Source organism: Pelophylax lessonae, assembly GCF_965119305.1.
Source record: "Pelophylax lessonae genome assembly, chromosome: 3".
Classification (NCBI taxonomy): domain Eukaryota; kingdom Metazoa; phylum Chordata; class Amphibia; order Anura; family Ranidae; genus Pelophylax; species Pelophylax lessonae.
In genome coordinates this window covers 544510909-544537768 of record NC_138770.1, presented here as the reverse complement: position 1 = coordinate 544537768, position 26860 = coordinate 544510909, and the positions used below count along the sequence as shown (strand labels likewise).

General features: G+C 45.0%; 1 protein-coding gene across 1 annotated transcript in view; it reads left to right on the top strand.

Moving 5' to 3' along the window:
- The first annotated feature begins 4435 nt into the window (after positions 1-4435).
- LOC309550999 (barrier-to-autointegration factor-like protein) overlaps positions 4436-26860 on the top strand; it is a 33185-nt gene continuing 10760 nt past the window's right edge. Inside the window, exons 1-2 of the mRNA XM_082251417.1 lie at positions 4436-4562; positions 22612-22742. Coding sequence (XP_082107543.1) covers positions 22617-22742 — 126 coding nt within the window. The 5' untranslated portion in view covers positions 4436-4562; positions 22612-22616. The remainder of the gene's footprint in view (positions 4563-22611; positions 22743-26860) is intronic.

Sequence of the window (26860 nt, the reverse complement as noted above, 5' to 3'; positions counted from 1 at the left end):
GAGCAAATCAGCGGCTCTTTACCATGTGATCAGCTGTGTCCAATCACAGCTGATCACGGATGTAAATAGAAGTCGGTGATCTACACTCCTTTCCTCATGACAGCATGAGGAGAGGAGAATAGAGCCGATAATCGGCTTCTCTAAAAGGGACATGTACACTGATAATCAGGGCACTGATTATCAAGGTCCTGATTATCAGTGCAATCCAAACAGTGCCCACCAGTGCTGCCAATCAGCGCCCATCAGTGTCACTTTATCGGTGCCCATTAGTGCTGCCTATCAGTGCAGCCTCATCGGTGTTCATCAGTGTCTCCTCATCAGTGTCACTTTATCGGTGCCCATTAGTGCTGCCTATCAGTGCAGCCTCATCGGTGTTCATCAGTGTCTCCTCATCAGTGTCACTTTATCGGTGCCCATTAGTGCCGCCTATCAATGCAGCCTCATCAATGCCCACCAGTGCCTTCTCATCAGTGCCCACCAGTGCCTCCTCGTCAGTGCCCACCAGTGCCTTCTCATCAGTGCAGCCTATCAGGACCCATCAGTGCCGCCTCATCAGTGTCCATCAGTACAGCGTTTCAGTGCCCATTAGTGCAGCCTCATCAGCGTTCATCAGTAAAGAAGAAAATTACTAAAGTTTTATAACAAAGTTTTGTTTTAAAATTTTTTTTTCGGTCATTATTTGTTTATTTAGCAAAAAATTAAAAAAAACCTAGTGGTGATTAACCACTTAAGCCCCGGAAGATTTTACCCCCTTCCTGACCAGGGCCTATTTTGCGATTCGGCACTGCGTGACTTTAATGGACAATTGCGCAGTCGTGCGACGCTGTACCTAAACAAATTTGGTGTCCTTTTTTTCCCACAAACAGAGCTTTCTTTTGGTGGTATTTGATCACCTGTGCGATTTTTTGATCATGCGCTATAAACAGAAAAAGAGCGGCAATTTTGCAAAAATAACAATATTTTTCACATTTTTTTATATGAAATTCCCCAAAAAAAATGTAAAAATCAAAATTTTTTAACATTTTAGGCCAATTTTTTTTTTTACCATGTTTGGTAAAAAAAAATCGCAAAAAGCGTATTTTGATTGGTTTGCGCAAAAGTTTTTGCGTTTATTAACAAAGGGAAAGATTTTTGTAATTTTTGTTGTTTTTTTTTAACGCGTAATGGCGGCGATCTGCGATTTTTTTTGCGGGACTTGCGACATTGCGGCGGACAGATCGGACCCTTGACTGACATTTTTGACACTTTTGGGGTTACCAGTGACATTACTAAAGTAATCAGTGCTATATATATGCACTGTTACTGTAAAAATTACACTGGCAGTGAAGGAGTTAACTGTATTGGAGAGGGAGGGGTTAAGTGTGTCCTAGGGGCATGCTTCTAACTGTGATTGGCTGTGGCTGTGTGTGTAAGAACAGTGATCAACGGTCCAACATAGTAGAACCGTTTGATCATCATTCTTACACAGGGAGAACTGACAGGCGGCTTGTTTACATTAGCCGCCTGCCTTTCTCCTGCTGTCACGGACGATCGCGAGTGCCCAGCGGACATCGGGTCCGCCGGGCACACGCGCGGGGGGGGTCCGTGACCGCGCGAGACTCGCTCCCCACACCCTTACAGGCTAGCGACGTAGCCCTATGTCGTTCTGTCTGTGAGGGGCTGACTGCCGACGTAAATAGTCGTGCGGCAGTCGGCAAGTGGTTAAATACCACCAAAAGAAAGCTCTATTTGTGTGAACACAATGATACAAATTTTGTTTGGGTACAGTGTAGCATGACCACGCAATTGTCATTCAAAATGCGACAGAGCTGAAAATTGGCCTGGGCAGGAAGGGGGTAAAAGTGCCCAGTAGGCAATTGGATAATTACCGCATGCATTTAATTATTTCCTTCTGTGAGGCTGGGTTTACACTAGTGTGAATTGGATGCGGATTTTGCTGCATCCAATTGGCATGACAGGAGTGTGCCTGGCTCTCAATGCCATCACACATCTTTGGGGCGGCTGCGGAGCGGAATGCACAGGGGTCCTGTGCGTCTTTAGCTCTGTTCCAGGTCCGAATTCAGGCAAGGATCGGGGCCTGATTCTTCATTTTAGGGAAGCACTGGACCCCTGCTGTGAGCCGCATCTGTATTAATGTGAACCCAGCCTTAATTAAGTTTAATGCCTGTTCATGCGGTGTTTGCCGAGCCTTTTCAGCGTTTTGTGGTAAATAATGCAAAACACTATAGTGAATTGACAGTTTCAGGATTGCGTGCAATTTTTTGGGAAAATATGTCTGGACACATACAGTATATAGATGCAATATTCTTTTGTGAATGGAGCCCATTATGACTGGTGTTACAGTGAAGTGCACATTTATTAGGTGGGTGCTGGAGGGAGCAAGGCAGGGGGGCACGGTACATGACATTTAGAAGTTGGAAAGCTACAGCTGAAGCTGAACTCCAGGCAAACAGTTAAAGTGGAGTTCCACCCCAAAATTATACTTACCTCCATCTTCTCGCTCCGGGTCACCTGAAAAACAAATGGATAATCGCAATTTTTTTTTCTTTTACTTACCTCGTATAGAAGAAAATATACTTACCTTACTTCCTCTTCCTCCCCTCGGCGGCCACGGGGATTCATCACTTCCTGGATTTGCAGTGATTCCTGGGAGCTGAACGTCATCGCTCCCAGGAATCAATGCGCCTGCACCGGCCCCGACGTCAGTTCCGGCGCGCGCGTGTCATTCCCTTCTAAACAGCTTCTGGGCATGCCCCGGAAGTTACGGTGGGGCCGGTGCAGTGCATCGTGGGACCGAAGAAGACGGAAGAGGACACAGAAGAGGATCGCGCTGGCTTCAAGCTGCCCACACCTGAGATGGCAGTGCTGGAGAATACATTTTCAAGGTAAGTATTTCTCCTAAAAGGTAAGTGCAACCCGGGACAGATCAGAGGCTAGCCATTGTGGAATGTACGAGCCCTGACTGTCCCGGGGGTATTTTTATTAAAAAAAGTATTCCCAGGGTGGAACTCCGCTTTAAATACACAGATGATATAGTTATGTGGGAGCTGTTTTACCTCTCATTTGCATTTTTGTCCATCCAGTTCTGAAATTTACATAGCTCTGTCGCATCACACAGCCCCTGCACTGTGGCCCAACTGATTGGCTCCCTGTGCTGCCTTCTCCCTCCCCAGTCTGAGCTCTGTTGTACAGGGATCTGCAAAAGGTCCAAGTGAAATGCAGGTACTTACCCTGCTTACATTTAACTGCTTGCCCACCAGCCACCGTAGTTTTACTGTGGCAGGTCGGCTCTGTCCCGCGAAACGATGTACCTGTATGTCGATTCGTGGGACTGCTAGTAGAGGCGAGCGCTGGCCACAGGGGGAGCCAATCAGCGGGTCCTGCGGGCGCGATTGCCGCCGGGCACCCGCAATCACTCCCCGTGGAGACAGAAACACGGCAGACCGCTGTTCTGTCAGTAATGAACACAGGGATCCTGTGCTCCTGTTATTTAGGAACACAGGTCTCAGTGTTCATGCAGCAAGCCCACCCTCCCCCAGTTAGAAAGTACCCCCTAAGGACACATTTAACCCTTTGATTTTCCCTGCCAGTGTCATTATTACAGTAACAGTGCCTATTTTTAGCACTGATTACTGTAGTAATGTCACTGGTCCCCCCCCCCCCCAAAAGTGTAAAAAATGTCAGTTGGGGTCCGATCTGTCCGCCGCAATGTCGCAGTCCGGCTAAAAATCGCAGATCGGCGCCATTACTAGTTAAAAAATAAATAAAAATGACATAAATCTTTCCCCTGGTTTGTAGACGCGATAACTTTTGCGCAAAACCAATAATATACACTTATTTTTTTTTTTACCAAAAATATGTGGCAGAATACAAATTGGCCTAAAATGATGAAAAAAATGTGATTTCAATTTTTTTTTTTTTATTGGGACTGGACTGTCTTAAAGCAGAAAGTAAAAAAATAATGTTTTTTTTTTTTTCTTTTAAAAATTGTCGCTTTTTTAGTTTATAGTGCAAAAAATAAAAATAGCACAGGCGATCAAATACCGCCAAAAGAAAGCTCTATTTGTGGGGAAAAAAGATATGAATTTTATTTGGGTACAGCGTCGCACGACCCCGCAATTGTCAGTTAAAGTAACACAGGGCCGTATCGCAAAAAAGGGGTAAAATCTTCCGGTCCAGAAGTGGTTAAACACAAGCATATAATGATGTACCAATGAATACAAAGCTGCTGTCATTTGGCCTTTTTTTTAATATCTACCTGGAGCGCGGCTTTAAAAAATTGTGACGAACCAAACAGGGGTCACAGGTTATATAAAGATGTATTTTGGGGGAGGATTCATTTTATACATGACAGTCACAAAATGTGATCTGCAGCACCCCGCCCCTCCCCTCTAATACTCTATGATCAGCAGAGAAATGGTAAGGCACCTGCCAGGCCAGCGCTGCGATGAACTGCAGTGACGTCATCAGCTCCCTATTAAATAGGCCAAAAGGAGGCGGGGCATGCGGCGGCTGAGGGTCAGGCTGCATTGTGCTGGCTGTGTGGGGTCCCGTCTATGCAGGTATTCGGTGTTGGTGTACAATGTTGTCACCTGCGGCTCTCACCCATTGGACCCCTTTTTTTCCTCTCTTTAATCCCTCTGATAATACGTTCATCGGGGCTGCAGGCAACAATCATTCCTAACCCTTTTTATGGAAATTGTATATAAGGTGTCACTGCCCTCTGCTGGTCGGAGACGGGTAGCGCAGCGGCACAGAGAATGATGGTAGTCAACCACTTTGCATAAAGCTGCTCCTTACTCCTTCCCTCACACACCTCTACCCATGTAATCTATCTATCTTTTCTTATCTATCTATCTTATCTATCCATCTAATCTATCTATCTTATCTATCCATCTAATCTATATATCTTATCTATCCATCTAATCTATCTATCTTATCTATCTATCTATCTGTATTGGCAGTCTTCTATATATTCTATGTGTGTGTTTTGTAAATTCCTTTTTTGTTTTGATGTAACAGGCCGTCACTGTTGTATTTCTCACCTAGGCGTGTCGCAGCCTCCTGAGGTACTCCTGTCACCCATCCCAGGAGGCAATCTACGGTATGTGGGCCTCGGCGCGTCATCAGGGGCCCGGCTGCCATAACCAGGAAGAGGCAGCCGGCTTCTGATGATGTAAGGAAGGCAGAACAACGCAGGATTCTCCATTCTCCGGGCGTGCATGTTTATGTAGGATGGGGCCCCTTCACACGCGCATTCAGACGGATCCAGACTGGATCACAACATATGTCTATGGGCGAATGTACTTGGATGATCATCCGTTTATATCCGCCTACATCCTTTTGGGTTTATTCATTTTAATCAGAACAAGACTGCATCCTTTTCCATGTAGATGGCTGTGAACAGATGCCGTCTGTTTACATCCATTCTGTTTGTCTGTTTTTTTATCCACTTCAGCCCTGGAAAGTTTTGCCCCCTTACCCACTTTCCCACCGGAGGATTTTCCTGCTTTACGTCCAGGCCACTTTTTGCGATTCGGCACTGTGCGACTTTAACTGACACTTGCGCAGTCATGCAACGTCGTACATAAACAAAATTTTCGTCCTTTTTTTCCCACAAACAGAGCTTTCTTTTGGTGGTATTTGATCACCTCTGCGCTTTTCATTTTTTGCGATATTAATAAAAAAAGCGACAATTTTGAAAAAATAACAATATTTTTCTACTTTGACAGTTAAAAAATATCCAATATATTGAATTCTTGTCATATATTTAGGCCAAAATGTATTTAGCTACATGTCTTTGACGAAAATATTCTCAATGAGCTTATTTTTAACCGCTTTAAGACCAGAAGATTTTACCCCATTCCTGACCAGGCCATATTTAGCGATTTGGCACTGCGTTACTTTAATGGGCAATTGTGCGGTCGTGCGATGCTGTACCCAAATTAAATTGATGTCCCCTTTTCCCCCCACAAACAGTGCTTTCTTTTGGTGGTATTTGATCACCTGTGTGATTTTTACTTTTTGCGCTATAAACAAAAAAGAGCGACAATTTTGAAAAAATAACAATATTTTTCACATTTTTTTTTTATGAAATTCCCCCCAAAAAAATGCAAAAATCAAAATTTTTTTAACATTTTAGGCCAATTTGTTTTCTGCTACATATTTTTGGTAAAAAAAATTCCAATAAGCGTATTTTGATTGGTTTGCGCAAAAGTTATCGCAGCTACTAACTACGGGAAATTTGTCATTTTTTTTTTTTTTTTAACTAGTAATGGCGGCAATCTGCGATTTTTTTTTTTTTTTTTTTTTTTTTTTTTCTTTTCGTGACTGCGACATTGCGGCGGACAGATCGGACCCTTGACTGACATTTCATACACTTTTGGGGGTACCAATGACATTACTACAGTAATCAGTGCTATAAATATGCACTGTTACTATAAAAATGACACTGGCAGGGAAGGGGTTAACTTTTATTGGTGATCAAGCGGTTAATGTATGCCTGGTGCTTACTGACGTGTGTGGGGGGAGGGGACTGTGTGACACAGGCACAGATCGCAGGTTCAGCTATGCTGAATCCTGCAATCTGACCCTGCCTGTCACTTAGGAGATCCGCCCGCTTTGTTTACACAAGCTGGCGGATCTCCACACTCGATCCCCCCGACGATCGGGGAAGAGCAGCGGTGATCACCGCCGTTCCTCCCCTGGCCCGACTCCCGCTGTGACTGAATACAGCGGGCACGAGCCTGGCGGCACGCGCGCCGCCAGCAAGGGGATGAGTCCAGCGACGTAGGTCTACGTCGCTGGACGATAACGAACCACTTTGCCGCAGTAGGCTCAACGTGAGCGGTCGGCAAGTGGTTAATGACCCGACCGTTTTTGGCGATTCGGCACTGCGTTAATTTAACCGACAATTGCGCAGTCATGCAATGCTCTACCCTAAAAAAAACTGATGTCCTTTTTTTCCCCAAAAATAGAGCTTTCTTTTGGTGGTATTTGATCACCTGTGCGATTTATATTGCGCTATAAACAAAAAAAAAAAAAGCGACCATTCTGAATCTGAAAAAAAAAAAAAAAAAAAATTATATATATATATATAAATTATTTTTTTCACTTTCTGCTATATAAGATTCCCAAACAAAAATTTAAAAAATTTAATTTTTTCATAATTTTAGGCCAGATTGTATTCTGCAAAAAAAAAAATCCCAATAAGCATATTTTGTTTGGTTTGTGCAAAATCTTAAGATTTGTCATTTTTATTTTATTTATTTACTTGTAATGGGGCAAACTGCGATTTTTAGCGGGATTGCGGCGGACAGATTGGACCCCTAACTGACATTTTTGACACTTTTGGGGGTACCAGTGATATTACTACAGTAATCAGTGATAAAAATATGCACTGTTACGGTACTAATGACACTGGCAGGGAAGGGGTTGGGCGATCAAAGGGTTAAGTGTGAGCCTAGGGGGTGTTTACTAACTGTGAGGGAGATGGGCTTGTGGAATCAACACAGAGACCTGTGTTCTAAATAGGAGGATCACAGGTGCTCTGTGCTCATTCCAGAGAGAGAACAATGGTCTGCTGTATTTACAACAGCAGACCGTCGTTCTCTCTCCACAGGAAGCAATTGCAGGTGCCCGGCGGCAATCGCAGCTGGCGGTCCCGTGGATCGGCCTCCCCGCTGCCTAAAGGGGGCGCGAGCGCCCCCCCCCGAACCGCCATACAAATACGCCGGTTCGCGCAACCGAGCCAGCCAGTATATCTGCAGTGGGCGGTCGGCAAGTAGTTAAAAACGACTTAATTTAGGTTTTACCCCCTTCATGACCAAGCTATTTTTTGCCATTCAGCACTGCTCTACTTTAACTGGTAATTATGTGGTCATGCAACATTGTACCCAAGCAAAATGTATATCCTTTTTTTTCACACAAAGCTTTCTTTTTATGGTAATTTATCACCACAGAGTTTATTATTTTTTTGCGGTATTAATGAAAAAAGGCGAAACATTTTGAAGACAAAAAAAATACTTTCTGCCGTAAAACATATCCAATAAAATCTGATTTCTTTATAAATTTTGGCCAAAATGTATTCTGCTACATACCTTCGATAAAAAAAGATTCCAATAAGTCCCCTTTCACACTTGTATGACTTGAAAGTCGTGCCACTTGAAGCTATGCCTGTGTAATCTTGATCGATGCAGCAACTACTTTGAAGTCACACTACTATGCAGGTGCAGGGACTACTCTGAAGTCACACAGATATGAATGGTACTCATTGGAAATCATGGGGTAGGACTTGTCATGCAACTTTGCAGTCCCAAGTCTCAGGATAAGTCACACAAGTGTAAAAGAGGCCTAAGTGTTTGGTTTGCCTTAAAGTTTTATAGCGCCTACAAACTATGGTGTGTATACATATAGGATTTTTTTATATTCCTAATGGCGGCAATCAATGACTTCTAACAGGACTACGATACTGCGACAATCAATCTGACATGTACTGACACTGGGGAACTATCTAACTGCCACTGACAATACAGTGATTGGTGATACTATACACTGTCACTTTACTAAGGACACAGGCTGAGAAGGGGTTAACATCTAGGGCAATCAAGGGGTTTAAAGTGTGCCTAACTGTGTGTAATGCGTGTACAGGGTGCTGCTTTTCACTAAGGATCTTAGCTTTGCAGGGATGAGAAACTGACAGATTGCTCCCTCAGTACAGAGTTCTGTGTTTTATACCAACACAGAGCTCTGGGCAGAGATTCCACACAACCAATCAGCAGGTCCCAGCCATGAATCATTGGCTGGGACTTGCTGACATGCTCTCGCTGTGTAAGATCACAGCGGGAGCCAGGTGGGGGATGCTGGGAGAAGACAGTGATTATTGCTAGCGGCAAGAGAATTTGGCAGGCTGGTTGTATCCATGTTGATCCATCGATCAACTTGGTACATTCCACCTGCCCATCAACAGTTCAAACCAGCAGGAACTGGCCAAGGTTTGAACCGTGTATGGGCTGGCCTTGTGCTTCATATATACCATACTTGTGTTAACTAGTTTCCTGTGCAGGCTGGTGTGTGTTCTGTACGGGCAGTGCAGATAATGGTGCCTTGCGTTACAACACCAGGCATTTATTGAAAGGTAGCAAAGTTTTTTTTTTTTTTTTTTTTTTGCTATCGTTCATTGACGGAAGCAGTCTCTGATCTTCAGATCAGTAGGGTTATACTGCCTCCTACAGGAGTAGGACACTAGGAAGAGAAAAGTTCTGGCTACGCCTATGGGCAGTTCCAGGGGGTATACCCTCTCTCCCTGCTATAGGATGTCAGTTTTAATCTGCCTAGTCAGGAGTGAGGACCTAGTTTCTTGCTGGGATCTCTGTCCTAATTGGCTTTTCTCAGGATTTTTTTCCCTGTGAGATTCTACTAGCAAATATGCCGGATCTGGGAGAAGGGCTGGATATATAGATCCAATGGTCACCCCAGCCGGCCAGCGAGCGCGCGCAGACCCCAGCTCCGCGCTAGGTTGGTCGTGACATAGTCATAGTCCCACCGGACGGGGACTGGCCCTGCAAGTTAAACGTCTCGCCAGGTCGCATACGACCGGGTCTAGACCCGAGTCGCAGCATTCCTATTTGCCGACAGCCCCCTACTTTGGCTGAGAGGGGTCCTGTCAGGAGATGGCGCCCGCCTGTTCCTGGTATGGTGAGTAAATGTTCCCCCCTCTCCCCTCTTCCCCTAGCAGATTTTGGGGTGGACGCAGGCCCCTCCCTAGGACGGTCAGATCCTCACAACCCCGGGTTCCCCTCTGTCCTGTCACACACCCCCCCACCTACCCCCCCTCACTACTGGGGCTGTGGGACGGTTGTAACTAATCCCAGGGGCTGGCACTGAGCGTCAGGCCGGAGGGGGGGGCGCCGCCGGCGACGGGACGAATGATCGTGTGGGGGTTGGGTTTTTACCGGTCATTCCCAGGGCCCCCTTCCTATCGATCCTGTCCAGGAGGCTGGGGGGTCCCCACGAGGGTCTTCAGTAGCTCTGCAGGCTGTGGGGCCCCAATTTCCTTGTAGCTCATGTGCTCTGCAAGATTCAGCAGCCATTTTGCTACACCCGGTGGCCATTTTGCGGTGGATTTCTAATAAGAATCACTGGCGGCAATGTTTTGGGAGTTCCTGGAGGTGTTTTTTCTGGTGGTGGAGCCCCTCCCTATACCCTAGTGCTGATCCTCAGGTCTTTCTTTCTGGATCGAGATCACTGCAGACATGTGCTGTGCATCTTTGGTGTAGGGTGGTGAGTCTGGGGGGGTCTCTCTCTGCTGGGGGTCTTCAGTGCGCTCTTCCTGACCCCATGGGGGTGCTGTAGCGCGGTGGGACGTTTAAAAACATTTTTTCTCAACTTTTTGCTGACGGGTTCCCCTGGTGTAACAATGACCCTGCAGAACATGTCCCCACCTGGCCCCCCTCAAGGAGGCCACAGGGCCCTCCGGATCCCAGCTGTTCATAGATGCACTTTCGGTGGTCCTGGAATCCTTTGTGTCCTGGGTGGAGGTGGCCTTTAAAGGGCAAGGTGCCAAAAAACACCCTTCGTCTACCCCTGCCTCATCTGATGCGTCAGATTTTGAGACTGATTCAGCCGCCGCAGACGCGGGTCTTCCTGCTGGGTCTACTGCCTCGCGCCTTGTCTCTGACAGTGAGGATGACATCTCTACCTTCGCCATTGCGCAAGAAAAGGTGCTGGTTGACGCACTGGTTGTATCTGTGCGTGAGCCCCTAAAAATGGGGGACGCGACTGCGACTCACAAGCCATTCAGAGCGACAAAGGTTTTTCCCTTTCTCTTATTTTGACAGCATGCTCAAACAAGAATGGGACCTCCCAAATCGTTCCCCTGGGGTGCTTAAGCGGATTGCTAGACGCTACCCTTTTGAGGCGTCCCTTAAAAAGATGTAGACTGTGCCACCTACGGCTGACCCTCCGGTCTCAAGACTGAATAAAGTTCCTACTCTGCTTAAAGCGAGGAAAGCGACTTCTAGGAAGATCCATCATCGTACATGGAAGTTGTGCATTATGTGGTGAGTCTCTTGGGGTTCCCCCTTGCTCTTATTCGGTTGCTCGGATATTGGCCTTCCTTCAACGGGGAGTTGATCAAAACTTAGCCTTGAGTACTATCAAGGGTCAGGTTTCGGCCTTGGCAATTTTCTTCCAAAGGCAACTTGGCTGCCCATTTCCTGGTGCGTAGCTTTATCCAGGGGGTGGGACACTTGGCACCTCCGGTGCGACCTCCGTTGCCACGTTGGGACCTTCATTTAGTGCTGTCGGTTCTCCAGAAACCTCCCTTTGAAAGTATTCGGGAGATTCCTCTGCTTACCCTATCCCAGATGGTGGCCTTCTTGGTGGCTATTACTTCTGCGCTCAGGGTGTCGGAACTGGCAGCATGGTCCTGTCCTATTTGGTGGTTCACAGGGATAAAGTGGTACTTCATCCGAATCCGTCCTTCCTTCCGAAGATGGTTTCCAGTTTTCACTTAAATGAGGACATCGTGTTACCCTCTGTGTTCTAAGACTAAACATCCTAAGGAAATTGCATTAAATACTTTGGATGTGGTTCAGCACTCAGGGCGACTATGGAGACTTTTTGAAAATCAGATTCGCTCTTTGTACTCATGGATGGCCCTAAGAAAGGGCTGCCTGCGTCTGTTGCGACTATTTCCAAGTGGATCAGACAGACAGTTGTGCAGGCTTATTCAATTAAGGGTCAGGTTCCCCCTTTCCCTGTTAAGGTGCATCCTCCCCGGCGCTTAGTGCTTCCTGGACCTTTCGCCATCGGGCATCTGTGCTTCAGGTTTGCAAGGCGGCTACCTGGTCGTCTGTTCATACTTTCACAAAATTTTACAAAGGTGGATGTGCTGGCATCTGCAAATTCCTCTTTTGGCCGCAAAGTTTTGCAGGCTGCTGTTTAAAGCCCCGTACACACGTACCGATCGTCGGCCGAACGATCGGCCGTCTTTTGTCCGAGGGCTGTCTTGTCTGTTGAAAACTGCAAAAGACTGCACACGAATTTTGTCGGCCAACAGCCGACTGCAGAAGTGATGTCATGTGATGGTTAACTTTCCGTGTGTTTTGTCTTTTCTGGGCATGCCCAGTCTTGCAAATCTGCTGTTTGTCGGCCGAATTCTGTACTGACTGGCGAACAATCGGCCGTTCTGGTGTCGGCATACAAAAATTTTAATGCTTGCACGACAGATTCTGTTCGGCCGAAAGTGCGCTGTCGGAAGCATACTAACAAGCCGAAAATCGGCCGATCGTTTGGCGGCCGAACATTTTCGGCCGACAATCTGTACGTGTGTACGGGCCTTAAGGGTGTTTTAGTCTCCCCTGAGGGTGTTTAATGTTTTTTCAGGTGGGTCTCATCTTGTTGTTCCTATGTTGCCTGGTTGGCTATTATTTTTCTGCTGTTCCCACCCTATATATATGTGTGTGTATATATGGAAAAGGGCTCATATAGTGTAGTACCATTAAAAAGCATATAGAAGTTTATTGGTTGTGTACTAGCATAAGAAGATGAATAACAGGCAGTAGAATAATGCATATACAAGTGCGGTAGATGCGGCGGAGCTCTTCCGGAATGGGATGCGTTCCAAGCGAACCAAAAGAGCGTTCCACTGGGACAGGAAGTGATACTCTACGCGTTTCGTCTAATTGACATCAGGAGTTTTTGGTTCCCCTGTATGTATGCCCCTGATTATTCCCCTTGATAGCGTTCCCTTCCATGTCTGTTCCAGTGACAGTACCGGCACAGTCATCCAGCACCCAGTGTGAGGATGCAGAATTGCACCCCCCTCCCCCACTAATACATGCTGTAGAATGGGTGTACCAACCTGCGTCCATTTTTTTGTCCCTTTGCTTTACTGCGCCCAGGGCAACTTCTCCCTTCTGCAAAACCCCTTATTCCGGCCCTGCAGTGACTGCTCGAAATGTTGGATTCTCCTTTACTTTAAATCCTGGTGTCAGTGGCATTCAGGAAAAATGGGAGTGTGATTTTCCCATTGGGGATGTAAATAGCAATACAAATCTGATGAAAGTTCTTACCTTTTGCCTACTCTATCCAGTAAACAATGGCTTCAGATGCACTTTAAGATCGCATAGGCCCAAATTAATTTTTTTTTTTTTTTGGAGTGAAAACACCTTTAGTGTTAGTCCATGTGTTTGATGCATTTTGCAGGTGTTCCAAGTGTTGTCTGAAGTTTTCAAAATGCCTTGTTAGTTTCCATAGGAAATGCAAAGCAAAATCTCCCTGAACACCTTTGTTACAGGCGTGTTTGGGGTGTGCATTTGTTGACTTGTGAGTTATGCAAGCTGTCGATTTAAAATCCTGTAAAAGCAAAACAGCGCAAACATATTTTATGTTTTCTGTTACATTACAGGCATTGGATTTGGGAAGCTCTAATAACGCAAAAAAAATAAAAATGGATTTTTGGCTGTGTGAATGGGGCCTGAAAGGTTGGATACAGAACATTTTTCATTGCAATCTTTCTGGTGGATTATGGTGGTAGGGTTTAATACCTGCCAAAATAGCTAAGTACATAATCCATTTGCCACCAAATTTGGTACATGTATGTGATAGACTGGGGCTATGGCTGCAGCTGTCAGCCCCAACCCCAGTATCAAAATGTTTAGCTGCCGATGCTCTAACATGTAAAAGCAATCCTAGTGGCTAATAGGCTACTGGATTGCTTTTAAAGGCGGAGAAAGGGGTCTAATTCTTATAGATCCCAGATGTCTCCATAAAGAGGACCTGCCTTGCTTATTTCTATCACAAGGGATGTTTACATTTCATATGATAGGAATAAAAGTGAGCAAATAAATGACACAATGTAAATTTAAAACATTTTTAATACTATAATTTTTTTTTTAAGAGCTCCCATCCGCCAGTGTTCACATACATAGATCGCGCATGCATATGTACCGCACCACATGTACAATATTGCCGTGAACATTATAGCGGCAGAAATAATTCTAGTGCTATACCTCCTTTGTAACTCTAAACTGGTAACCTGTAATAATTTTTAAAGTGTTGCCTATGGGGATTTTTAAGTATTGTAGTTTGTCGCCATTCCACGAGTGTGTGCAATTTACAGCATGACATGTTGGGTATCTATTTACTCTATGGAACATCACCTTTTATATTTTACCCCCCCAAAAAAAGGGTTAAATATTGTTTTTTTTTTTTTTTGCATTAAAATGTATTAACCTCTTCATGCCTAAGCCTTTTTCTAACATTTGTTGCTAGTTAAAATCAGTATTTTTTGCTAGAATTAACCCCCGAAAATATATTTAGCAGAGACCCCAGAGAATAAAATGGCGACCATTGCATTATTTTGTCACGCGGTATTTGCACAGCGGTCTTTCAAATGCAATTTTCTGGGAGGAAATACACTTTCATGAATTAAAAATAAAAAACAGTGAAGTTAGCCAAATTGTTTTGTTTTACTTGAATAATTTTACATAGAGTAAATAGATGCCAAACATGTTATGCTTTAAAATTTGCACACCCTTGTGGAATGGTGACAAACTCCTGCAAAAAAAAAACTCCATAGGCTACGGTTTAAACATTTTTAAAGGTTACCTGTTTAGAGTTAAAGGAGGTCTTGTGCTAGAATTATTGCACTCACTCAAATGATCGCATCGATACCTCACTTGTATGGTTTGAACACCGTTTACGTATGCGGGCATGACTTAAAAAAAATGCGGTAGCTTCTGCGCATGAGCTCGGAGGGACCGGGCACTCTAAATTATTTTTACTGTCCTTTAACTACTTCAGCTCCGGTTTTACCCCCTTAATGACCAGGCCATTTTGTTGCGATATGCAACTGCATTGCTTTAACTGACAATTGTGCAGTCATGCGACGCTGTACCCAAAGAAAATTGATGTGTGTGTTTCCCCACAAATAGAGCTTTCTTTTGGTGGTATTTGATCACCTCTGCGGTTCTTTTATTTTTTTGCGCTATAAACAAAAAGACAATTTTGAAAAAACTATTTTTTTTCACTTTCTGCTATAAAACATTTCCAATAAAAAAAATTTGAAAAATCATTTTTTCTCAGATCGCCTTTCAGGACAGCACCTGGAGAGAGCGCAGCTCCACCCAATCCACAGGAAACACTGCAAATAAAAACTCCTCCTCTTCCACCATGCCTCAGTCATTTGTGTTTCCTCCGCCATGGTGGAAGCATTGCAGGAGCTATGTGGAAGGGCTGCACTCTCTCCAGGGGGAGAGAAGGATTTGTTGCCCAGTTTTTGTTTGCTGTTTCAGCATGGAGACCATCCCAGCTCCCCTCCCTGGAGTGTCAAAGGGGGTATGCTCCGGAGCCTCTCACCTCGTTCGCTCAGGGGAGCTGAAACCCATCGGAGGATCCGGTCCGGGCGTCAGAGGTCCGCGCTTCGGCCGGTCGGCGGGCGGGGAGCCGCTTTTGGCATTCGAATCTCCCGCACTTTCGGACTCTGATCCCGGGGACGCGCGGCGTCACTTCCGGTGGACGGGACTTCCGGTGGGGGCGTGGCGGCGTTTGCTCCAACCGCAATACACGCAGGGGTCAGAGGCAGGTCACGAGGTCGGCGCTTCCGGTCCACAGAGGAGGACGCGGGAAGCGGTATTTAAATGGAGAGATCTGCCAGCAAGCTGCGCTTTTCAACAACATGGAGGAAAAGTCTGCAGCGACGGTGGAAGCAGGCACCGCCAGCGCCGGCCAAGCTCAGGTAGGAGAGGTGCAGTGGTGCCTCTTTTTTCTTTACTGTGTGAGCTTTTATTGTGGGGTTTCTTCCTTCCTCCTTTGGAGCCTGCCCTGTAGACTGAGTAACTGTTCCCAGTCTAACAGGATATATATGCATCTGGGAGTCTTTTCTTCTGATCCTTTTTGGTGTGGGTCACGATTTTCTCCCTTGCAAGAAATCACTAGGTGGTGGTTTTCTTTTATAGTGGTTATTGGGCTTTCATGGTGGCTTTTTCTTTACTAGGTTAAAGCCACAGTGAAGACAAGAGCCCCAGCATCAAGGAAATGCCCTTCATGCAAGAATCCACTCAGAGATTCCTGGGTGAAGCCACTTTGTAAAGCATGTATTGCTGACCTTGTGAAGGAAGAGTCTAGTCAGCAGAATAATGAATTCATATCTTCATTTAAAGAACTCACAGACACCCTGTCCTCAGTTCGTTCCCTGTTATCCAGGACGCCACAAGTTCTATCAGATTCCCAACAAACGGGTGGTACATCTTCCCAGCCGTCTACTTCTAAGTCTGCAGTGTCAAGCGATTCAGAAGATGAGGGGGAGAGTGCTCTCTGTTCCATCAGGGATTCAGAGGAGGAAGAGAAGGAAGAGGTGGCTAGTTCTTCCAGATACAAATTATCCTTGGAAGAGGTTGATGAGTTGCTGAAAGCGATTTACACCACGTTGGAAATCGCAGAAGAAAAGGTGCAAGTTTCACTTCATGACAAAATGTACCAGGGCCTTGAACAGACAAAGCGCAGGGTTTTTCCTGTTCATAAAGTCCTTACGGAATCTATTGAAAAAGAGTGGAAGGACCCAGAGAGGGCCCCTTTTTTCTCTAAATCCCTAAGAAGGAGATTTCCGTTTGAAGAGGATACGGCGCACCTATGGAACAAGAAGCCCAGAGTGGATGCTGCTTTTTCTCAGGTGTCTCGCCGCACGGATTTGGCGTTCGAGGACATGGGTGTTCTGAAAGACACCATGGATAAAAGGGCAGATTCTCTCCTTAAAAAGGCTTGGGATTCCTCTACGTCCAGCCTTAAGCCGGCCATGGCCTCCACGGTGGTAGCCAGAAATCTTGAGTGCTGGCTCGAACAACTTAAAGGGCATGTGGAGGCGGGAACAGCAAGGAAAGATCTCCTGGATTCATTTCCGCTGCTCCTAAAGGCAGTAAAATATATGGCCGATGCTTCTGCTGAGTCTATCAAAATGTCTGCCAGGTCAGCAGCCCTCGTCAACTCTGCCAGGAGGGCGGTCTGGTTGAAAACCTGGACAGGTGATTCAGCTTCTAAGGTGAAACTCTGTGGTTTACCTTTTGCCGGTGACTTGCTTTTCGGGCCTGAATTGGAAGCAATTCTTGACAGAACGGCGGATAAGAAGAAGGCCTTTCCGTCAAAAAAGAAATCGCCTCCTAAGAAGAGATTTCGTTCTGTTCAACAAACCAACAGAGGTCGTGAACAAGATCAGAGATCAAGATGGACCTCCCATAAAGGCAAAGGGAAAGGTGGAGTCCTCTTTAGACCACCTGACCAGGCCAATAAAAGCAAGTGACAACAGTCTTCCAGTGGGAGGAAGGCTGTTATGGTTCCTCCCACGTTGGGAAGAGGTATCCGCAAGCCCCTTTGTAAAGAATATAGTGGCTCAAGGATACAAACTGGAGTTTTCGGAGACACCTCCAAGCAGATTCCATGTTACTCCCCTTCCAAGGGATCCGGAAGAGGCTTCCTCAATGATGTCTCTTTTACAAGAGCTGATTCAACAGGAAGTGATTATCCAAGTCCCCGAGGGGCAACAAGGCCGTGGGTTTTATTCTCAGATCTTTCTAGTGAAAAAACCCTCAGGCAAGTACCGAATGATCCTAAATTTGAAAATCCTAAACAGATCAATTCGGTACAAGCACTTCAGGATGGACACCATTTATTCAGTGACCAAACTGTTGTCCCCAAACTGTTTCATGGCATCCTTGGATCTGAGGGACGCTTACCTGCACATCCCAATAAATCAGGAGTGCCAGAAATTCCTAAGGCTGGCGGTCAATCTCGGGGAATCGGTCTGGCATCTGCAGTTCAGAGCCCTCCCCTTTGGCCTCTCATCTTCTCCAAGGGTGTTTACCAAGGTAATGGCGGATGCCCTAGAGCCATTAAGGCTGAGGGGTATTTCAATTGTCCCTTACCTGGACGATCTGCTAATTTTTGCAGAGTCCAAGAGCCAGGCGTTGGTACACCTTCAGGAGACTCAGGACCACCTAGAGAGTCTGGGGTGGCTCATGAATTTGGAGAAATCCAGCTTGATTCCATCTCAGCAGATAAAATTTCTGGGATACAGAATAGATTCGGTCCTCCAGAAGGTGTTTCTACCTCAAGAAAAGATCGAGAAGACTCAGAACGCAGTTGCTCGATTACAAACCAATCATCAGGTTACTGTCAGGTCGGCCATGGCAGCTTTGGGCTTGCTCACAGCCGCTATCCCTGCAGTACAGTGGGCAAGACTGCATTCCCGTCTTCTCCAGAGAGACATTCTGCAGAGTTGGTCATACCCGGAACATCTGGAGAAATCCATCAGAATCTCCACGAAAGCAAAGAGATCTCTGTGGTGGTGGAGGAATTCCAGAAATCTGGAAGGTCTGCAATGGACTTTCCAGACGAACAAACGTCTGACGACGGATGCCAGTTCGTGGGGTTGGGGAGCCCACCTGGAAGGCCGGATGATGCAAGGGACATGGTCCAAAGCAGAGTCCAGGAAATCATCCAACTGGCGGGAGTTGAAAGCCATCCTTTTGGGTCTTTGGTCCTTTCAACAGACAGTCAGGGGCCATCATGTGCAAGTTCTGTCGGACAACATGACAGCAGTGGCCTACGTGTCAAAGCAAGGAGGCACAAGAAGCAGACAGCTATCAGATCTGGCAATACAGCTACTCTCCTGGGCGGAGAAAAATCTAGCCTCTCTGACAGCGGTGCATCTGAAGGGGTCACAAAACCTTCTAGCAGATCTGCTGAGCAGGAAAAAGGTGTTGGAATCAGAATGGAGTCTGAATCAAGAAGTATTCATGCAGATCGTGGAAGTCTGGGGTCTTCCCCAAATAGATTTGTTCGCTTGTCAACAGAACACCAAAGTCCAAAGATTCTTTTCCCTACACAGAGAGGATCAGGACTGGGGCTTGGATGCCCTAGCCCATCCATGGGACTTCCGTTTGTCTTACGCTTTCCCTCCATTCCAACTGATTCCGTTGGTTCTCAAAAAGTTCAGGGAAGAAAAGACCAACTTGATTCTGATTACACCTTACTGGCCAAAGAGACCTTGGTTCGCCCTCCTACTGAATCTTGCCTCAGAACCTCCCTGGAAACTTCCATACAGGAGAGATCTGTTGACACAGGGGAACCTAGTGTACCCAGAACTGGACCGCTTACAACTGACAGCGTGGTTACTGAAGAAGACATCTTGAGAGCCAGAGGCCTGTCAGAAAAAGTTATCTCCACCCTTCTCTCCAGCAGGAAGAAGGTGACTAGGGATATTTACTTGAAAGTCTGGAGAAAATACAACTTTTGGTGTTCCAGCAAAAATTTTGAATTAAAAAATTTAATTTCAGTGCTTGAGTTCCTCCATGAGGGAATGGAGAAAGGACTAGCAGCAAGTACTTTAAAGACGCAAGTAGCGGCACTTTCAGTTTTTTTCGAAAAGACTTTGTCCCAGGAGACTCTAATCATTCGTTTTTTCAAGGCATTAGCCCGCAACAGGCCAATAGCCCTTAAAGTATTTCCCAAATGGGATTTGACCATTGTGTTACAAGGTTTGACTAAGTTTCCTTTTGAACCTTTAAAAGAGGCTTCCCTGAAGAATTTAATTTTGAAGACTATCTTTTTGATAGCAATAACCTCGGCCAGGAGGATCAGTGAGATCCAGGCCCTCTCAATTTCAGACCCTTTTTTGACAATTTTTGCAGATCGAGTAGTCCTAAGAACGGACCCAGCCTTTCTTCCAAAGATTGCTTCATTTTTTCATAGATCACAAGAAATTGTCTTACCAACTTTCTCCTCAACTCCTAGTAATACTCGGGAAGAATCCTTTCATACCTTGGATGTGAGGAGATGCTTACTTCAGTTCCTCCTGGTAACTAAGGAATTTAGAAAGACAAATGCATTATTTGTCATCTTCTCAGGGTCCCGTATAGGAGAAAAAGCATCAAAGAGCACTTTAGGCAAATGGCTCAGATGGGCAATTGAACAGGCTTATGTAGCTCAAGGAGAAGAACCTCCAGAAGGCATCTTGGCGCATTCTACAAGGTCTGTGGCAACCTCATGGGCTGAAAGGGCCGGTGCTTCGCCTGATCAAATCTGCAAGGCAGCTACATGGTCCAGCTATTCAACCTTTATTAGACATTACAGGTTGGACTTGTCAGCTCAGGATCAAGCCTTTGGCAGAAAAGTTCTGCAGGCAGTGGTCCCACCCTAAGTGTAAGTTACTCGCTTATCCTCTCCAGGTGCTGTCCTGAAAGGCGATCTGAGAAAACCTTAGTTACTTACCGGTGACGGTATTTCTAAGAGCCTTTCAGGACAGCAGCAGCTACCCCCCCTTGGTTTTGTTTATAATATAATATAATTTGTAAATGTTTAACCTGTGGTAGTTTGTTTTCCAGCATGTCGGAGGCTACTCTGACTGAGGCATGGTGGAAGAGGAGGAGTTTTTATTTGCAGTGTTTCCTGTGGATTGGGTGGAGCTGCGCTCTCTCCAGGTGCTGTCCTGAAAGGCTCTTAGAAATACCGTCACCGGTAAGTAACTAAGGTTTTTTCATCAGTTTAGGCCAATATGTATTCTGCAACATATTTTTGGTAATAAAATCCTACTAAGTGTAATTTGATTGGCTTGCGCAAAAGTTATAGCATCTATAAACTATGGGATAGATTTGTGGACTTTACTATATTTTTACTAATCTTGGCGGCGATCAGCGATTTTTAGCGGGACTGCGACATAGTGTCAGATTTGTCTAGTGTCAGATTTGTCCATCACAAAGTGACACTTTGGGGACCAGTGACACAAATAGTGATCAGTGCTGAAAGAAATGCACTGCTACTGTATAAATGACACTGGCAGGGAAGGGGTTAACACTAGGGGTGATCAAGGGGTTTAGTGTGCTCCTAGGGAATGCTTTCTAACCATGTGGGGAATGGATGTGCTAGAGGAAAAGATCCCTCTCTGAGAACAGGCGTCTACAGGCGTTTACATAGGCAGACTGCCGTTCTGTCATTTCCCTGCACGAAGACGGATGGCTGGCGGCCATCACGGTCGCTGGAACTGCTGATTGGCTCCTGCTGTGTCTGATCACAGCAGGAGTGGCGCTCCAGCGTCGCGAGGGCTCCGAGAAACCCTGCACAAAATCGCATACCTATACATGATTTTGCGCAGCCGGGTCGCCCTGTCGCAGTATATATAGTGGTTAAAAAAAAATTTGATTGCTTTTTTATTTATTTTTTTGCTGTCACAAGGAATGTAAACATCCTTTGTGACAGTAACAGGCAGTGACAGGTACTCCTTTATGGAGGGATCTGGGGTCTATAAGACCCCAGATTTCTCCTCTGAACTTAAAAGCAAGAGGAGTTTGGCTGTTTTGAATACTGTAATTTTTTTAAATCTGGCACCTTTAAGGCTCCAGTAACGAAGTGATGTCATGACATCACTTCCGGGTTTCTACACTGGAGACCCTTTTAATGCCAGATCCGGCTTTGTCCGGGTCTTCAGCCAGCCGGTGGACATGCCGAATGGTCGCTAGGGTCTCACGGTGGGATGGCAAAAGAAACGGGCAAAGAAAAGTGCACAGTATTTGATTAACCGGTTGCCGACCGCCGCAAGTACATATACTGCGGCGGTCAGCCCCGGCCAGGCAAAGTGACGTATACATTACGCGTTAAAAAAAAAACACCAAAAATGACAATCTTTCCCTTAGTTAGTAAACGCAATAACTTTTGCGCAAACCAATCAAAATACGCTTTTTGCGTTTTTTTTTTTTTTTTTTTTTTTTTTTCTTTCCCAAACATATGTAGCCTAAAACAAATTGGCCTAAAATGTTAAAAAATTTTGATTTTTACATTTTTTTTTTTTTTGGGGAATTTCATATAAAAAAAATGTGAAAAATATTGTTGTTTTTGCAAAATTGACGCTATTTTTTTGTTTATAGCGCAAAAAGTAAAAATCGCACAGGTGATCAAATACCACCAAAAGAAAGCTCTGTTTGTGGGAAAAAAGGACGTCAAATTCGTTTAGGTACAATTGTCCATTAAAGTCACGCAGTGCCGAATCGCAAAAAAAACCCTGGTCGGAATGGGGGTTAAATCTTCCGGGGCTTAAGTGGTTAAATGTATCATTGGTAGCAGCACATTCCAATTGGCAGCAAGAGCCTTTGGCCAACATGCTGCTCTGTCCAATCATGGCACAGATAATGTTCTAGATGCCTTTTATAGGGGCATGCCACCCGATGCTTCCATTTTAGATGGATTCTTGTGGACACACTCAGATTTCTTGCATCTCTTGGTAATACTAGTGGTGAGATCTTTGCACCTTAGTTCTCAGCTGTGTTTCTACCCACCTTGAGGTCTTCTCCAGCCAGTGGACTGAACCAGAAGAAAGCTTTGTGGGGCCCACAATGGAATGATTGGCATTACCCCCCCCCCCCGTACATTTATTTTAGTAAGTTCTACATTCTGTATGAAAAAGTGAGCATTTCTGCTAGTTGAGTGTGATTCCTGTGATTTGTTAATGACCACCTACGTAATCCTGATCTTGCCAAATCCTCCCATGCAATTTCTAAATCTGAAATATTGCTTTGCCAAAGTAGCCAACTACTCAGTCCTTACTGCTTGTTATTTCTACAGCAAAGATGTCGCACACTTCCCAGAAGCATCGGGACTTTGTGTCTGAGCCTATGGGCGATAAACCAGTCACCGCACTGTCCGGGATTGGAGAAGTTCTTGGAGGCAAATTGGAAGAACAAGGATTTGATAAGGTATTTTGCATATGAATATTTCATCATTCTCTTTGGTTTACCATGTAACTATGTACTTTTTCAGAGTCAGACTTGCATATCTATTAGAGCTGCACGATTCTGGACAAAATGAAAACCACAATTTTTTTGCTTGGAATAAAGATCACGATTCTCGGCATAACATCATCTTTTACATTATACAAAAAAATTGGGCTAACTTTTTTAAATTCATTAAAGTGTATTTTTTTCCAAAAAACTGCATTTGAAAGACTTCTGCGCAAAAAAAATACAATGATCCCCATTTTATTCTCTAGGGTCTCTGCTAATATCTGTAATGTTTGGGGGTTCTAAGTAATTTTCTAGCAAAAAAAATACAGATTTTAACTTGTAAGCAACAAGTGTGTCAGAAAAAGGCTTAGGCACCCTTCACGGGCGGTTGTTGTGCCGCTGGTAAAAGCATGTTTTGTTATTTTGAAATTCCAACACTCCTGGCACAAAGATTATTCAAATTTGTACATTGCGATTAAGTGACGATTACATGCGTTTACATGCGGCAGTAAATTCTTGCCTTTTGTATAGCAACTGTTTACTTTTTTTTTCTTTGTACTGTGATTACCTGCGTTTATATACAGATAGCTGCGGTACATCGCTCCTGCACGCTGTCAACTTAATTCTTCCTAAATGCACAAAACCGTATGTTATGAAAATGTTGCTAAACGCAGTGTGTGAACAGAGCCATAGGGATACATTGTCTGCATTTAGCTGGAGTAAATAAGTTCCTCTTTCCGCAGCTAAAAGCTGAAATCTAACCGTTCATGTGAAAGGGGCCTTAGTCTTTAAGAGGTTAAACTGCCCTCACTGCTGGAAGTTCATTCATTTGATTTAAAAGAAGGAAATTATACATTGTGTGTTTATAGTTATCTAGCAGCCTTAACAATGTTGATAAACATTTGGAGGCTTTTTTTTTTTTTGACAGCTGTGAGTGAGCAGAGAACAGGTCTGTATGAAACGAAAAAATGACGTTGAGGCTCCATTCACAGCCTGACAAGTCGCGGTCCATGCAGTGCTACAGGACCCGTTCTAATAGGAGTGACACAAGTTGCTCCGACTTAGAAAAAGGGTCCTGTACTACTTCGGGGCGACCTCGGAGCGACTTGCATAGACATTCATTATATGAAGTCCGTGCAAGTCGCGCCGAAGTCGCGGTGCACGCGACTTCACATGGCACCCTAAATGCTGTGCGATGTTGCCGCAATTTCCGCCTGCCGAATCGCGGTAATATCGCGCAAACAGAATCGCAGGATGCATGACGCACAAAAGAAGCTCCTGTCCCTTTTTGGGCGTCATGTGTCCCGCGATTCTGTTTGCACGATGTTACCGCGATTCGGCAGGCGGAAATCGCGGCAACATCGCACAGCGTTTGGGGTGCCATTGAAAATCATGGGACATCGCACAGGCGTCCCGCGATTTGCAATGATTCCAGATCGCAGGAAGAATCGCGATGATTCTGTCCGTGATCCGCTACGCCCACATGTGAACGTAGCCTTAAGATTTTAAGATCGTGGAGGGTGTTTAAAAGATCTTGCAGCTCTAATATCAGTTGTAGATTTATATGCAAAATATATCTTGTGATATGTGAAATTTGTTGTCAGTCATAGTATGATGAATTAGGGGTGGCGAACACTTACAGTAGTAAGAATGGGGGGGGAGCTTTCTGTTGCAAAATACTTCTACCTTTTAATGACTGGCAGGTGCCAATTTCATTTTTAGGCTTACAGTAAAGGTGCAGCCCAAGGTACAGAGCCAAAGAAAAAAAAACAACCTTGTGGTGTGTGTGCGGGGGTCTGAAAACCCAAAACTGAGGCAGAGAAGAGGAGGGGGCCTTTTAAACTCTGATTTGTGTTTCTTGTAGAGGGCAGAGCTGTCCTGGGAGATGGAAGGGGGGAAAAACGCAGTGTATGTACAAAATTCTTTCTCCTTTACAAAGATGATCTCCAGTTTTCATTCTGAAGTTGGATGACCTACTCTGTGCATTCGATAAATCGAGCTTGTGGTGGCTTCTTCTGCCAGGCTCTAACACCCCAGTGGCAGCAAATGACACTGCTAGACTTTTAAAGTCCTCAGATCAACTTTAAGTTTGGAGGAGGACAAGGAGGTTGGACTTGCACCAGGACAAGATGTATCCTGAAAGACATACACCCCCCCCCCTCAAATCCCAGTCTCTTTCCTTGAAAGCCCTATGAGTTGAACTTGGACTGGAATGAGCTAAATAAGATTTATGTGCATAGATCTCTATAAAGATGTCAGTAAGTGCTCAAAGGCTAGCTGTACAGTTATAGATCCTATCAACCTTTTTTATGTCTCATGTAGCATGCAGGGTGAATAAGAAACTGCTTCCTTAGCATGGATGAAGTAATATCAACTGCAGGCTATTGTATTCTGACAGCTTTACATGTCCTCAGATGTCAGATAACCCAAACACTGACTGTATCTGATTGGATAAAGGGGTGAAGAAACCCACATGCCCTGTAGAATTAAGTACCACCCATGTTTATCTGCAATTGTTGAGGATGGTTTTAAATGACAGGAATCACTCATCAGTATATCAACCTGCCTTCTCTTTCAGTGATGTAGATGTGTGGCTAAAGTCTACCCCCCCCCCCCCCCCCACTGTAGTGTCGTCCTCCCTTCTGCCCCCACACGTTAGTGTCCTTTTTCAACCCCCACAGTAGTGCTCTGCCCCCTTCACATTGCCCCCCCCCCACTGTAGTGTCCGCTGCTCCCCTTCATATCAACCCCCCCCCCTTTAGCAGTGTAATCTGCCCCTTCACATCATTTCTCCCCCCCCCCCCCCCAACACACAAGCACACATCGGTGTGTAAAGGTAGCGCACTCTTAGCTCGCCCAGTACTGGATGGAGGGCGGGAACTGCAGGAGTTACTTTTCATATTAACAAGCTGGTGATTGGTTACTAGGACTGCCTGATGTCCTAGCAACCAGTCACCTGCTGGTTAGCTAGAAAAGCTCCCCCTCCTGCCCACCATCCAGTACTATGCTTCCTCCTAATTCTCCACTCTGCAGTGAAGATAAGAGCCGCGGAGGCTGAGGTGGAGGATCAACAAAGCAGAGACGTGTTCCTGATTTACCCATCGACAGCTTGCTGACCCCCAGTGTACATGATGACATACACTGCTATCTACTGTTACATTTTTAGAACTAAAATCTTTAGCTGCATTAGCTACTCCACAAGCCAAGTCCTCAGCAACATAAACATTCCCATTTGTTTTTACCTGCTGAGGACAGTAATGTTCTGCATCAGTTAAATCCCTGTCCCCATTTATTTGTTTAAATGCATGCCCAAAATACTGCTAAATTCCATACTAAGTAGCTCAGATTATACCTTCCTTTATACTTGGAGATGTAGATTTCCATAAGAAAGTGTTATTCTCCTTCTGCTGAAAGTAGGGGGAGTGCTGATAAGTCGTGCCTTTGAAATGAAGACCATAAACTACAGGTTTGAAGCAGATGCTTAATTAAATAGTATCCCAAATTTCCACACAATTCTTACTGTTTTTCTTTTTTTTCTAAATCCCCTAGATAGAATGCTGTAACAACAAAGTGGTTGTCTGCAGAAGAGATGGCTTTGTCAGTGGGGGAAGTGTATTGCAATACACTGCACTGCGAAAAAACGAAGCTTATCTTTTTTTTTTTTTTTAACAAATACGAAAGCAGCATGTTGGTGTAAACTGAACTAAGAGGAGATAAGGTATTTGTCTTGTCTATGAATATGGACTGCATTGCCCAACGCATATGGTGTGAATGGGGCCCATAGCTATTTTTTTAAGTTTAGGAACACGTGGTAGTCTTCAGGTGACTAGGTCAGATTTTTCAGCCCTTCAAACGTATTCTATGTGTTTACAGCTGTGTGTAGGGAGGTCTTTTCCTGAATAAACTGCATTCCCTATGACCGCATCCCTCTACAGTTGGGAATGCTTCTGTCAATGTCTGTGGGTAAGTCATGGAAATCTTATTACTGGAAAAAAAATGTGATTTTTGATTTAACGTAAAATCCATTTCTCTGATGTTCATTGACGGACACAGCTTCTGATCTGCTTAACCATTGGGTTATACAATTAACA